Genomic DNA, 16368 nt, shown 5'->3' on the forward strand with positions numbered 1-16368 from the left:
AACTGATAAACAAAACAAAACAAAAAAAAAAAGAATCAATTGAGTTTTACTTTTTGTTTGTTTATTTATGACTCATGAAAGCTGAGATTATGTTACCTGGTTGGAATTTTAAAACGACAATTCAGTATACTAAGCTTATGTTATATTTGAAATTCGAGTAAAAACTTAACTACAAAGACTTGTTAATACGTGAGTTTTTATAAGAGGTTGTTTTCAGAGTTTAAATTTGTAACCTTCCAATTTAGGATAATTTTATTTGTTTTATTGCAAGTTGGAATATTAATATTTACGTTATTGATACCACAGTCTTACAAGCAATTTACTTATAAGGGTGTTGTTTGATTTTAAACCTTGTTTTAGTTTATATTATCCAAACAAATAAAGTGTTTAATTGGGTTTAGTGATCAAGTTGACATCAATAATGTATACTAATTCAGTGAACAGCTGAGGATCAGTATTGATATATACTAATACAGTCAAACGTCACTATAACAACTTTTCAGTATTAACAAGTTAACAGCCAAGCTTTTCTCAGAATCGATATTTTATTTCTCTATAACAACAACCATCTTTATAGCATCGCGTTCAATGCTCATCATCTTGACATTCAATCTATACAATACTTAGTGAAAAAGATGTAATAACAACATTATGTAGATGTTTGAATACAGCAGCTGAGGGTGATGAGAGAAATGACCAGGTTTTTTCGGAGAAAGTTGAGCTCCTCAGCTCTCATAATCCGATAATGGTTCAGGATCAAGGACCGGATCCAACCTTGTTAGGACCTCGGGTTCTCCAGCAGTGTTCCTTGCTATCTGTTTTCAGACATGAAACAACCAACACCAGAACTTTTCGGTTCAATGCATTAGCATATCATTTTGGTATACTCGACATATCTTTAGTTTAAGATCACAAGATTCAAAAGTTTGGTTTACTTTCTTAAACTTCGTGTGTAGTCAAAAGCAGACAGACAAATTGAAACGGAGGGACTAGGGAGTATTGATTTTGCAAGACTAATGATTGTGGCTCTGTTTTTGGGATTTATAAAAAGATTGCTGCATTTTCCACTAATAGAAGTTAGAACTAATAAAAAAGGACTTACCAGTATCTCTTCATCAAGGTAGGAAATTATAATAAGTCTTTGAAACGCTTCGCCTGTAGAAAGTAGTACTAACTATTAGATATGACTAGAATAGAAGCATAAATATAAATTTAGGAAAGTTAAGCGCGTCAAATTTGATTGGAAATGCAGCTAGCTGAAAGGGAATGAGCTACCAGGAAGAGAAATGCAGTTAACAGGTTAATGAAGAACTCAAAATTCGAGACGAAGATGGAACAGACAAAGCGAGATGAAGTGGTAATGTTGAAAAGATAATGGCTCAGACTTTGCCCTTAGTTCATAGCAAAGATTATATCCTAAAGATATGTTAAATGCTTACCAAGAGGAATTTTCAAGCCACGGGACACAGTGTTTCTGATGGGAACAGGAAGTTGTTGGAGAGTGTTAACAGCTTGATCCAAAGCACCCTTTAGTTGCTCAGGCACGATATCCTCGTCTACCTTTGGAGTTTCAAATATCCCTTCAACATATTCCTCTTTCATCCGAAAAGCTCCCTCAACAGAAAACTTGCTGGAGAGAACAAACTTATTTTCGATCTGCATTCCACCATCATTGTATTTATTTCCTGCTAAATATACATGTTGGGGTATATGCAACTATCTAATAATGATGAGAAAAACTAAATAAAAATGTACGACACAGCGCCTTGAGGCCTTGACAAGATTGGGCTGAGCTGGACTAACTTGCTTAGACCTAGCAGGATTAGCTATTTCTTCATAATTTTGTAATAGTGTCACGCTTTGAGTGTCAGGCTAACTGAGCAGTGAGCATTAGCGTGTAGGTTCAGGGTTAGTGTGAATCAAACCATACTCAACCCAATTTAAATTTTTCAAACTATAAAAACTTATTTAGTAAGGTAATATGTTCATATGCCCTAGCAGTCAATGGTCTCCCAAGGTCTGCATTTTAGTGCCGCAAAATAGTTAGGTGACTTGTTCTCATCTTCCTATCTATCCTTGGTGGCAGAGTTATCCGCTGCTAGTGAAGTGATGTAAGTGCTCAGTAGAATAGGTAAGCTACGTGCAAACAGAACATGATACCACCCGTTTTAAAGTATTAACTTCATAGACAAATAAAAGACAGCGGCAGTGACCATAAATCCAACATGTGTTTGCCGGGATGCTCCCTATCAACTTTTTCCATGTTCTTCCTTTTATTTTCTGTCGAAAGGTTTTACAAGCAGATATGGCCTTCAGGATGAAGATATGGAATTACAGGATATGCAAATGAAAGTAATTTCAGAACCTAGTTTACCAGTTGTTACATCGGAATTCATAAAGCTGCTTCTTCGTTTCCTAACAGTAAGTCTAAGACATCAGTGTCAAGAGCATCAAATTTTTCTTATGCATAAGTACATTTTTCATTGTCCATCTCAGGAGGGCTAGCATGAGCTTACAACATCACAATTCACATCCATCAAATGTCTAGTACTACTTGAATTGGTCTTTACTCTTTCACTTGTTCCAGCATTACTATTTGCTAGTTCCTAACCAATTCTCTTTGGTATTTCCATGGTGTTAGTTTACACGAAACACCGATTACCAATGATATGTGAAGCAAAGGAAGGGAAAAACTAGAATTCATGCTAGCATCTGCTGGCACTCTCTTCCTTCCACCTTCTAATTAGTAAAGAGAATTTCTTTTTTCTACTTGACTGTAGTATATGTTCTACATATGAAATATAATCACATAGATGAATTACCGTGTTCAATAGTTTCACATGAGCAATAGCAGTCCCATATCCATTTCTGATTAGCAGATCTAATTTTGATAAATTTGCCAATGTCGATGGAATTCTCCTGCAATAGCTCAACATTCGAACATTAAGCTCCATAAAAGATAGCTAAATGCGCTATGTCTGAGTATTTTTCATTCCAATACTAAATAGTTAGTCTTTTAGGGCAAACTTGAGGTTCTGAAACTACGAATTCTCTAAACCTCATGATATTTAACACAAAAGGATGTAATCCAACAAAAACAAAAATAGATACTTGCCCAAATAAAAGCCTGGTAGCCAAGAACACCGGGCTTGCAGTTCCAAACCACTCGAAATTCCATAGACCTTCCAAAAAGGGAGACCTGGATAGCTGAAAATGCAAGTAAATAACTTATCAAGAAGCTTGAACAATGAAATTGCTCAATCAGATTTTGAACGCCTTACGTTGTGGGTCGTGGTGTCGGATTAAGCCTCTCAAGGGCAATGATCCTCTCGTTCACATCAATGCGCTGAACATCTTTCGTCTTCCCAGTGATCACTGCCTCAAAACCTCCAGCATCTTTCAACTATTGCAGAATGAACAACACACACAAGTGCTTAAAGGACTTAAAATTGATTTCATATTCTACTTCCTTTTGTCTCAGACATAGTTTAACTCGACACATAGCTTAGAATATCAATAGTGCGCTTGTATCAAACAATTCGTTTCTGTACAAACAAGAACCTAAATAGGATTATAAAACTAAACTACTTTCTAAAATGACTCAACACATCCACAGCCCATCAACTTGCTAATAAATTTCATTAAGATACTCGAATAATAACACTTAGATACTTCCGTCTCAAATTTTGAAAAAAGCTTTTTTGTTCCCCATATTCTCAAGCACCCATTACATAAATAAGTCAAACACATAGTCCTTTAACTACCTACTTTCACTCAACAAGCGGAGCCACCTTATACTGAGTGGTGTCAAATCGTCAGAAAATTACACTGTTTAGCCAAGTCAAGTTTTTTAACCGATAAAATGTAATTTACTTTTACACTATCGAATTTATGTAAATTATATATGTTATTAATACTATATGTTGACACCTAATACTATATGTTGACACCCCTTATTAGTTAAGTATGATAACAATCTTATTAAAAATTTCTGACTCTGCAACTGAACAAATATCGAATTTTAAAATTTCTACAGCTAAATAGGCTAAATATTGAAACTTTTAAGAACCAAATTCATATTTTTAAGCTAGATGAAAGGAAAAAAAAAACCCCAAAAAAGGGAAATTGAGAAGGTACAGTAACTCACAGCAAGAAGTAGAGATTCTTTAGCTGAAAGTCTTTGAATTTCTTTAACAAAAGGAGAAGAAGGTCCTTCTGCCGGCGTCTGCTCAGTCATAGCTCTGCAAACCCTCAATTTCTTCCGTACATTTCGGTATTTTCCCGGGAAAATTGTGATAGGGAGCAGAAACGACGACGTATAAAGTGAACGCCGGCATGCAAATGGCGGTGCCAAGTTTTGAATTAACATCGCCATTGAAAAGGAACAGAAAATCTCTTCAAATTTTTCTGCTGTTATTTTTTAAAAAAACTGAAATTCTTCAGGGGTTCATCTGCACCACTCACCTCTAATTTTTTTATTTTTTTTTATTTTATTAACCAAAACAAAAAAAAATAGATGCAAATATTATTATATTTTTCCGTTTAATATATTATAAACAAGTTATTCTTCTAATTTTGAGATACTAAATATTAGGATTCATCTATTATTAAAAATATATGAATAAATAATATTGACTTACCGTTTATATAATTAACTTTAATTGTGATGTCTTTCGTCTACATAAATGATTTAATGTGCTTATTGGCGCATGATCTTGAGATCTGAATAATTCAAAGACAAATTAGCATATGTACTCTCCTTTTATTTGAAACGAAATCTCTCTTTAAAAGGATAGATAGGGTGATTCAGGTGAGATTCAACCTTCGATTCTCTTATGAGATCGAGGCGTTTTGAGGGGGGGATCACGGTTCTCTTCTTCTCGAGAATCAATATATTATTTATTATTATATTGCTTACCATTTCTCAAGCATAGATTTAGGTTTAACTTCGATAAAAAAATAAATGAAACACTTAACGATAAGTCCAAAAAAAAGGAAAAGTTATCTGAGCTCGGCTTACATATGACAATTTTATAGCATATATACACTTGTACATGTATCTAAAATTGGAGTCTCGTGCCCACAAACATATTTGGTCGCGCATACATTCCTTTTCTATTTTAAAAACACATACATTATGATACATATACAGTAGACTACATATATATATATATATAATATACGATTCTGATAAATATTTTTCTTTATACCGAACACACTATTAATGTTGTTGGCAAGTGGATTTTCTTGAAGAATTGGTAATAAAAGAGGACTCTCAAATAGTTTTGGGCTTCCTCATCAATCTATAAGAAACAAGCCCAGCTGAGAAGCCCACAACTTGTAATGATTGCCAATATTCAAAAATGATTTTGAAAGAATAATTATAAAAAGGATAATTTAACTAACTAGTCAAAAAAATTAACTTATTTAGTAATAATATTCACACTTTAATAATATTAGTAAATATGTCAAAAATGTCATTATTTTAAAAATAAATAAATATTTTGATATTATTAATATTTTCTCTCGCATTATTTACACCCTCTCTCTCTCATAAATTACACATTTTCCTATATTTATGTAATTGGATAGATATTAATATCATTTTAGTTTTTCTCTCTCTTTTCTTACACTTATCAATTTCTCTCTCTAACTTTCTTCCTAATTAAATCCCCAGATTTCTTCTTTCTCTTTTCTTATGCTTCTTTTCAATTTCTCTCTCTAACATTCTTCCAAATCAATTCCACAGATTTCCGATTCAATATTAATATTTTCTATTATTCTCATTTAATTTTGTTGCAAGATTTGATTTGAAGATTAGCATTGATTTGGGTATTATGTTTTTCATATTCCTTATTTAATTACTTACTAATTTTAGTGTTTTTTTTAAATTTTTTTTATTTTGTTGTTGTTCTTAAAACATTTTTTAGGGTTTAAGAATACATAATTCTCTCTTCAATGGACACTTTCAAGAGAGTTACTAGAGATAGTGGACAAAATAATCAAAGTTATTCCTATTTCCCATCATTTAATTTTTTTTCACTCAAGAATTAAACAACAATATATGTTCCGCTTCTAAATCTAAAGAGGATATACGACGGGGAAAAATGCATGAATTCGTCGATGTGCAAAATTCCACACAAATTCATAACCATGAAGTTGAAGAAGACCAATTTGTTGGAGAAAAGGTATTTTTTTTGGAAAATTTTTAAAAATGTCATTATTTTAATATTTAATAGGATATAGTGTCAACACTTTCAATATATAGTGATACTGTCAAAATTTTACCTTATTATGTATTTTAATTATATTTTAATTATTTTATTTAATTAAAACGAATACATAATTTAAATAACAAACAAGAGCTATTTAGGGGAGAGAAAAATTATAAAAAGTAACAGATGCTTAAAACTCTTAACACCAGTTACAACTTATTGAAAAGCTGAACAATATATCTGTCCATTATTCATGATGTTCATCAAAAAAAAAAAAAACTTGCGAGGTTTATGTTTTGGAGAATAAACTGGGTAAAAGATTTTTGAAAAATAAACACAATAGAAAAGTCGAAAGTCAGGTATGTTTTAGTTAATTAATCCTTATATTTTTATATTTGATTGTGATTTGATGCGATTTTATTTGTATAATAATTATTCATACGTATTTGCGTTTTGAATTATTATGTATTTTAATCAATGCAATTATCTTTATTTTTTCTGGGTTTGTTGACATTGTTTTTTTTTAATCCAGATGTACTGATATATTGTTAATATAAAAGTATTCTGATTTGAATTTGTTTTTGTAACTTTTGTATAAAAAATTATATATCCAACAGAATACATATGTGATGCATCAAAAGTTTAGACAAGAAATAATGTTCGAATCGTATATTTGAATTACTATTGTAACTTTATTATTTTGTATTCTTGATACAAATTAATGGTAATGTCATTATTTTCGTATCTAGTATTGACTATGTGATTTTTTTTAATACAAAGCATTTATGGGGAGCATTAGTTTTATAATAAAGCATTCTGGACATTGGACTGAAACCTTCATTGAAGGTGGAGGTGGGTTGACAAAATTATCATCTAAATTCTGTCCAGAAAGTGCTTGTTCATCAATATCATGATGTGGCTCTGTTTGAACACCTTCATTTGATTTTTCAACATCTTCAGAAGGCAATTGTAGAACAGCAATTTCCATCAGAGAAGGGACACCATTCTTCCATTTTATCTGAACACGATATTAAACACAATAATTAACATAATAAAAGATATACATCGAATTAATACAATTACGAAGGTACAATTTCTTTAAATATACACAATACCTCTCTATTACCATCATTTAATGTGTCTTTCATCAACATGGTAATAGAGAGGTATTGTGTATAATTAAAGAAATAGTACCCTCGTAATTGTATTAATTCGATGTATATCTTTTATTATGTTAATTATTGTGTTTAGTATCGTGTTCAGATTAAATGGAAGAATGTTGTCCCTTCTCTGATGGAAATTGTTGTTCTACAATTGCCTCATGAAAATGTTGAAAAATCAAATGAAGGTGTTCAAATAGAGCCACATCATGATGTTGATGAACAAGCACTTTTTGGACAAAATTTAGATGATGATTTTGTCAATCCACCTTTATCTTCAATGAAGGTTTCAGTTCAATGTCCAGAATGCTTTATTATAACACTAATGCTCCCCATATATGCTTTGTATTAAAAAAAAATCACATAGTCAATACTAGATACGAAAATAATGACATTACCATTGATTTGTATCAAGAATACAAAATAATAAAGTTATAATAGTAATTCAAATATATGATTCAAACATTATTCCTTGTCTAAACTTTTGATGCATCACATACGTAATTTGTTGGATATATGATTTTTTATACAAAAGTTACAAAAACAAATTCAAATCAGAATACTCTTTATTTTAACAATATATCTGTACATTTGGATTCGAAAAAAAAACAATATCAACAAACCCAGAAAAAATAAAGATAATTGCATTGATTAAAATACATAATAATTCAAAACGCAAATACGTATGAATAATTATTATATAAACAAAATCGCATCAAATCACAATCAAATACAAAAAATATAAGGATTAATTAACTAAAACATACCTGACTTTTGACTTTTCTATTGTGTTTATTTTTCAAAAATCTTTTACCCAGTTTATTCTCCAAAACATAAACCTCGCAAGATTTTTTTTTTGATGAACATCATAAATAATGGACAGATATATCGTTCGACTTTTCAATAATTTGTAACTGATGTTGAGATTTTTAAGCATCTGTTACTTTTTATAATTTTTCTCTCCCCTAAATAGCTCCTGTTTGTTATTTAAATTATGTATTCTTTTTAATTAAACAAAATAATTAAAATATAATTAAAATACATAATAAGGTAAAATTTTGACAGTATCACTAAATAGTGAAAGTGTTGACACTATACCCTATTAAATACTAAAATAATGACATTTTAAAAAATTTCCCTAAAAAAACAATATGAAATGAAAAGGTAATCAGAAATCTTAAGTTTGAGCCGTTGAATAAAATCGTTTTTTGTTTGGTAGGACGTGTTGTATCCTCTTCCCTAGTGAGACTTTCCTAATAGAGTGCATGTTTTGGTGTACACAAAAGTTATCGTACAAAAAATGATTTTTCGCATTTTGATAGTCGATGAAGTTTATTAAAAAATATAAAATTTTTTGAATACGATACGAAGATTTTTAATTACATATTCATATATTCATATATAATTATAAATAATAAGTTGATTGAAAGTATAATTTAATTTAATATCTAGAAGGCTTAAAATTTATTATTATTATACTAATAACTACTAACTATTAAAAGACTCGTTTTCAGTCAACAATAGATAATTTTCATTTATTTCAAACATGAAAGAATTTCCACCACTATCAAAGTCATGATTCTCCGTTATATATCAATCGAATTCGGATAACTTGTTATTATCAACTTATCATATCACACAAATCATAATCAAACTTAAAAAATACTGACTCATATCAAAATAATTTGATATATGATTATTTATTTTTTAAAAATAAATAAATTAACAAATCAAAATTTTTTCAACTTTTTCTCATTTTTTCCAAAGTATTTTTTGCAAAGAAAGAACATGAGCTCTTTGCTAAATTTCTACGTCAAATTAACAGTAGGAACTTCACTTCTAAGAAAAGGATTCGTCTATGTGTATAAAAAAAATAACCTCCACTATAACTAACAACATTATAATTGTCCAAAGATTTAATCAACAATAAAAAAAAATTACTATCAAAACAAATTTATTATTATTATAAAAATTAATATAATTCAATTAAATCATGTTATGCATGATTTATTATATATTATATATATGTAGTGAATAAAATTCAGTGATCAGATGCATGAGTATAATTAATCTATAGGCGTGGAAAAAAATAAATTAATTAACAACATTTCAATTATTTATTTATTTATAGAGAAAAATTAATTAAGAACTAATAGATTCAATTTAATCATCATTCTTTGACACTTGAATTGACAGTCAACATAAAATTTACACCATATAAACTTTATAATAATGACCACTTTGAAATTATTACAAGAAACAATTTTGGAATTTAATGTGTATATATATACTAAATTGATTCACTCTTTCATGATTATTTCTAACCACTTAACAAAAAGATCAAAGTGAATAATTCCTTCGAAAAAAATAAATTCAAAATTTAAATTCTATTCAGTATTAATCTTTGAATATATAGGATTTGAGAAATGGATCGATAAGTAAGGCTTTAGGATCCGACCCTATATCACTATAACATTTATATAAAGGGTATTAGTATGGATGGTAAGGAAAAATTCGATAGAATTCAATAATTCCAATCTAAATCTATATATTATTAGAAAAAGTTATTGAATATACATATAATTTTAAATTCTGAATTCGTATCGATTGGATCAATAAAAAGAAAGTTTGTTATCAAAAAGTGGAAAGGGGTGGTTACATATATGTTGTATCAAAAGTGTTGTTTAAAGGGCTAATTTGATAGTGACAATCATATAGCTATGCACGTCTTAAGATTCATTTTCTCACATGAATTGTCTATTACTTTTTTCAAGAACAAATAAATAAATAAAATAATAATAATATCAATAATAATTATTATTATTCCCCACAAACATATAACTAGATGGTATATTTTTTATTTTCTTCAAGGATTATATTATATTATATGCTTTGAAATCCAGCTTTCAACATTATTTCTCAATAAAGGATTGCCATTTTCTTTAATTTTTTCTATCATATCATAATTAAATATGCCAGATCATAAAAAGATGTAACCCTTTTATATTTTTTCTTCTGTTATAAGCAAGTTTTGTTGGCTTTGGTCTTTAAATAATTTATACAGATATAAAAAAAAAAAATTAAAATGTATACATACATATATATATATATATATATATATATATATATGTATATATGATCTACTGATTCTAGATTCTGAATTCGTCTTGATCAAAAATCAAAATTATTGGATAAGTTTGAAATTCTGTTGATCGATCAATAATGTATATGTTTTTTTTCCAAATCGACCTAGATATATCAGCGTAAGTACCCTAGCTAGCTACTCATAAGTGATGATCGCGACTTGATTGTGAGTTTTACTATAATAACATCCGCACATTACGATAGATTTTGCTAAACAAACTTATCAGTATCAAATTTAATTCATGAAAATATATCGTGTCTTATCGTATCGATTGAGGTATATATAAAATAGTAGTATACAATAATTTGTCAATATAATGTGAGTGGACATCCACCCCCACACGTGAGGGAAAGAGGCCAACATGATCTCTTGAAGGTGGTAGGGGCCATAATTCTTTGCTGGCAAGGGTCCACCTACCAATTCTTAGGAGGATATTTTTTTTTCGAGGATCAGAATCAGAATTTAAAATTTATGAATCGTGTATTTCTTTCATGTTATGCTATAGTCTAGGTACTTTCGCTACTGTCACCCCTATTATTTATGAAAGTTCGGTCATTTGAAGGTGATTGTCCAACAAAGACTCCGAATTCAGTAACTATAGTTTCTCTTACGAGCACATGAAATGACCTCATAGAAAAAAGGAACATGTTGAGAGGTTTGCTATTATCGAAATAAAACGCCTATGAAATCTCGAATTTTTGCAAATGAATTTATTAATTTTACATATATACCATTCTTACGAATTTTTTATTTGAATTTATCAAATATTTATCGTAAACTTAGATATAAATATCTATACTTATTATACTATATGACAATTATGATCATAACGCTGTCTAATATAATATATCTTATAAAAATAACCGATCAGACCGTCCCATTTATCGATCCTTAGTGGTAGGAGGCATCCCTACATTCTTTTTCCTAATAGTCCCCCACAACGTGTCATTATTACCCTCACCTACCCCACGATGCTATTGACAGTTAAAATCACTAGAGCTTTAAAAATATACATATATTAAAGTATATATTATAAAATAAAAAAAAAAGTTGGGGTCACCCTTCACATGTCAAATTTGCCCTTTTGCCTACACTACTTTGGACAATTATGTCCCATGCATTTTCTTAATTTTGAACACCAATTATTTAATTAAACTATTTTTTAAAATTTATGATCTTAAATATAATAAAAAGGTTCATGTAATTATAGTTCTTTTATAAACTAGTGATTCGCTATTTAAAAAAAAGAGAGTGTAAAATAGAAATATAAGAATATATCGTACTTTTTATAAATGAGGTAATAATAAAATAAGAGTAAATCTTAGGGATAACAAACATAAAATTGTATTAGCGTCATGTAGCCATAACTTTTCTATTTGTGTTCCACGGCCAAATTATGTTTGTTATGGAAAAATGTAAATTGTATAAATCGCGACAGTTTGTATAAAAATTGTGTTAGGCTAGAGTGACGAGCGAGATTGGGAGAGAGCTGAGCCAGAGAGGGCAGAGAGTGTAGATATGTGAATTGGATATGTATATCAGTTGGATAACATTAGAAGATTTAATAGTCTTTTTTACTTTCTTATATGAACAAATGACAGAAATCACATACTTTTAAGACAAAATTATTATTTGTCTTTATAAGTTTTTAATTACAGAAATTCCTCAATCTGGTACAATAATATAAGCGTTGATACATTAATTTAATGCGCGATATACATTAATCTTTAAGTAAGATAAATTATATTTTATACATGATACACTTATCTGATGTACATTTTATACATGATACACTTAATGCGCGAGATATATTAATTTTGATGCGCTGATACTGAAAATAAGGGATTTTGATGATTTGTAAAAACTAATAGGGGATAATAGTAATGAAAAAACTTAAAGGTGAGCTTTTTTCCGTCATTTTTTTAATATTTCGTCCATATCAAGTTAAAGTCCGATAAGCAAATTGAAACGGAGATGACACGATTTACAAGATTGGTAGGGGTAAATGTGTCATAACATGAAATAAATCAAGGCAAAAGTCAGACAGCGTATATCCACCATGAATATGAACCTGTCATGAGGTCCACTCACTTGCTGATATAATGATAACCAACGAACGAACAAATTCCTCAACAGAAATTGGAATTTGAGCCTCATTTTAAGCTCAATTTTCATTTGTTATTAACATATACTTTTCCCCCTTTCGATAAAAACAAGAAACAAAGGAGCAACAAATACTATTTTTTGTGAAAATTTCATTAAAGGTACAATCTTTACTATTGAATCTTGATCTTTTTCTTATGCACAGTACATGTTTGTGGATATTCCTCTATAAAGATTGATTCTTTGGTGAAAGAATTTTGTGGGTGTCATTTTTTTTGGATTGATCTTTTGATTTGGTGGTCTATGTGAGTTTAAGATCTTTCTTATTGTCAATCAATGTTTGTGGATGTTGTTTTTTAAATAAAGATTGATACTTTGGAGGAAGAATATTTTGGGTGTCATTTCTTTGATCTTTTGATTTGGTGGTGTGTGTGATTTTAAATATCTTATAGTCAATCAATGTTTGTGAATGTTTGATAATTTGGAGAAATAATTTTGTGGTTCTCGAACCTATGTTGCTCGGATTCTTTAAAAATGTTGAAGGGTGTGTTTAGATCCTCCAAAACTACACTAGTTTTGGAGGATCCAACATTGAGGGACAACATTTTTGCAGAGTCCAACATTTTCCTCTTTTTGGATTGATCATTTAGTTTGGTGGTGTATGTGATTTTATAATCATTCTTATTCTCAATCAATTTTTGTGGTTATTTGCTAATAAAGATTGATAATTTGGAAAAATAATTGTGGTTTACGGATCCATGTTGCTCGGATTCTTCAAAAATTGTTGAAGTGTGTTTATCGAATCCTCCAAAACTAGTGTATTTTTTGAGGATCCAACACGAGTGCGGCAACATTTTAGGAGAGTACAAGCAACCATTTTTCTCTTTTTGGATTGATTATTGATTTGGTAATGTATGTGATTTTAAATCTCTCTCATTCTCAATAATGGTGGTGAATATTTCTTAATAAAGATTGTTAATTTGGAGAAAGAATCTTATGATTTCCTCCTACGTTGCTTGGACTCTTCAAAAATGTTGAAGGGTGTGTGTCGATCCTCCAAAAGTAGTGTATTTTTGGAGGATCCAACACAGGCACGACAACATTTCTGGAGAGTCCAAGCACCTTTTTCCTTTTCTTTGGATTGATCATTGATTTGGTTAGTGTATGTGGTAATTTTCATCCTTCTTGTTTGTTGATCTATTTTGCTTGAAAAGGATAATAGTTTGAGTATTGAAGGTGGATTGTTCGATCTGAAAATGGGTATCTTCCATTTGAGTGAAATGTCAAAAGCTAGAAATCATTTTATTTAATTGCTTTTGGTTTGTTTTTTCTTTTCCTATTCTTTTTGGTAGACCTATTTTCTTTCAATCTGTTCTTTCAAAGATATACTATTGATTAAGCTTGCACCTCAATTGGCATTTCCGTTATTTCTTATTTTTGAAATGAAATTTTTTCACATAAATATGATGTAATCCAATCAAATTGCACGAGATCTTTACATGTTACAGAACCATTTTTCTGTTGGAGATAAATGAAAGAGTTTAGCTCTGTTTATTGCTATTGTTCTGTGGATTAGGATTTTCTCACTTATTATGGTGTTTGATCTTCGATTTACATGAAATCTATGTACGTTTTTGGTTTTAGTGACATGAATGTATTGTTATCTAATTCCAGAACACATAAAAGATGGCAGAAGGTGAGGATATTCAGCCTCTTGTCTGTGACAATGGAACAGGAATGGTTAAGGTAACTATGATATTTCACTGGATTCTCCTGAACTTTTGGTTTCATTAAAGATGGCATTGGCCTTATTTGTTCTGAATACTGACTGTGAATCTTGTCTTGAAATTGTTAGGCTGGATTTGCTGGAGATGATGCTCCAAGGGCTGTCTTCCCTAGTATTGTGGGACGTCCTCGTCACACTGGTGTGATGGTTGGCATGGGCCAGAAAGATGCCTATGTTGGTGACGAGGCTCAATCCAAAAGGGGTATTTTGACTTTGAAGTATCCGATTGAACATGGTATTGTTAGCAATTGGGATGACATGGAGAAGATTTGGCATCATACCTTTTATAATGAACTTCGTGTGGCTCCAGAGGAGCACCCAGTTCTCCTCACAGAAGCTCCTCTTAATCCAAAAGCCAATCGAGAGAAGATGACTCAGATCATGTTTGAAACCTTCAACACCCCTGCCATGTATGTTGCCATCCAGGCTGTTCTTTCCCTCTACGCCAGTGGACGTACAACTGGTAAGCTCTGTCTTCGCTCAACCACTTGCTAATATTTTCGTCGAATGCTCGAAACCAGCGTTTCCACTGAAGTATAAGGTTGATTTTTTGTTGAAACATTGTGTTGAGTCCTGTTTATTAGGTAAAACAGCACTAGTGAAAACATATTACTTATTAAGTTATTTTGGGTTCTTCAATATAAAATCATTTGTCTGACTGTTTTTTTTTTCTTATGCCAGGTATTGTGCTGGACTCTGGAGATGGTGTCAGCCACACAGTTCCCATCTATGAAGGTTATGCCCTCCCACACGCCATCCTGCGTCTTGATCTTGCAGGGCGTGATCTCACAGATCACCTCATGAAGATCCTCACAGAACGAGGCTACTCTTTCACCACCACAGCCGAGCGGGAAATTGTTAGGGATGTGAAGGAGAAATTGTCTTACATTGCTCTTGACTATGAACAAGAAATTGAAACAGCAAAGACCAGCTCATCTGTTGAGAAGAGCTATGAGCTTCCTGATGGACAGGTTATCACCATTGGTGCTGAGCGATTCCGCTGTCCAGAAGTGCTGTTCCAACCATCAATGATCGGAATGGAAGCTGCTGGTATTCATGAAACCACATACAATTCCATCATGAAGTGTGACGTTGATATCAGGAAGGATCTGTATGGAAACATCGTCCTCAGTGGTGGTACCACAATGTTCCCTGGTATTGCTGATAGGATGAGCAAGGAAATTACTGCATTAGCTCCTAGTAGCATGAAGATCAAGGTTGTCGCCCCACCTGAGAGGAAGTACAGTGTCTGGATCGGAGGATCTATTTTGGCCTCCCTCAGCACATTCCAGCAGGTACGTAAAATCTATCAACTTTTTGTGGTCTGATGCATTTCAAAGTTGCACATCTTAAAGCTTATTCACTATCTTCATAAGCAGTAGATTGCTTTAACATAAAAACCAATTTGCTTCTATGACTTTACTATGTTTGAGAAATTCGAATTATCTGAGAGCAAATGCTAACCAACCCTTCCATGCTAAATGCTGAACTCTTTCAAAGGAATGTGATGAACAGTTGTCAAGGACGCGTAAGATATTTACTTACGAGATTTCTTTTTTCATGATACAGATGTGGATAGCTAAGGCAGAGTATGATGAATCTGGACCTTCAATCGTTCACAGGAAATGCTTCTAAATACAGCACGTCGAGTAAGAGATAAGTGAAGAAATATACAAACTTGCATTTCCAGAGCAGCTCCCTGTCGATTGGTTGCATATAATATGCTTCTCATTTGTATTTCCTTTTGATTTATTTTTGTTTCAATCTCAAATATTTGGTCATTGGTATGATTAAAAAAAAAAGAAAGTCAATTTACCATTAATATTTTTATGTAGAAGAGTTGTATTTCAAAAATGTTGTGATTTGGATTATGGATAAAAAGCTTTGTTGATTCATTTTATGTATACTTTTGGTCTCAATTTTTATGTACTCAAACTAAGAAACATTTTTCATTTCCCC

General features: G+C 31.0%; 2 protein-coding genes across 3 annotated transcripts; one reads left to right on the forward strand and one right to left on the reverse strand.

The window, feature by feature from the left end:
* Positions 1-526: 526 nt before the first annotated feature.
* Positions 527-4471, reverse strand: LOC107031950 (probable plastid-lipid-associated protein 13, chloroplastic). Of its 2 annotated transcripts, none has more exons than XM_015233473.2 (7): positions 4148-4469; positions 3282-3403; positions 3116-3199; positions 2823-2919; positions 1440-1656; positions 1103-1155; positions 527-815 (listed from the first exon to the last, which is right to left on the reverse strand). In XM_015233473.2, exons 1-7 carry the CDS (start codon positions 4373-4375, stop codon positions 726-728), a joined length of 891 nt encoding a protein of 296 aa, XP_015088959.1. In that variant the 5' UTR covers positions 4376-4469; the 3' UTR covers positions 527-725. The 2 variants fall into 2 exon arrangements, with proteins under 2 accessions (XP_015088959.1, XP_015088960.1); XM_015233474.2 differs by having other exon boundaries at positions 708-848; positions 4148-4471.
* Positions 4472-12619: 8148 nt separating this feature from the next.
* On the forward strand, positions 12620-16344 carry LOC107002272 (actin-66). Its single transcript, XM_015200224.2, has 5 exons — positions 12620-12784; positions 14298-14369; positions 14479-14872; positions 15091-15704; positions 15979-16344. Exons 2-5 carry the CDS (start codon positions 14310-14312, stop codon positions 16042-16044), a joined length of 1134 nt encoding a protein of 377 aa, XP_015055710.1. The 5' UTR covers positions 12620-12784; positions 14298-14309; the 3' UTR covers positions 16045-16344.
* Positions 16345-16368: the final 24 nt, after the last annotated feature.

Source organism: Solanum pennellii, chromosome 10 (genome assembly GCF_001406875.1).
Source record: "Solanum pennellii chromosome 10, SPENNV200".
In the NCBI taxonomy this organism is placed as follows: Eukaryota; Viridiplantae; Streptophyta; class Magnoliopsida; order Solanales; family Solanaceae; genus Solanum; species Solanum pennellii.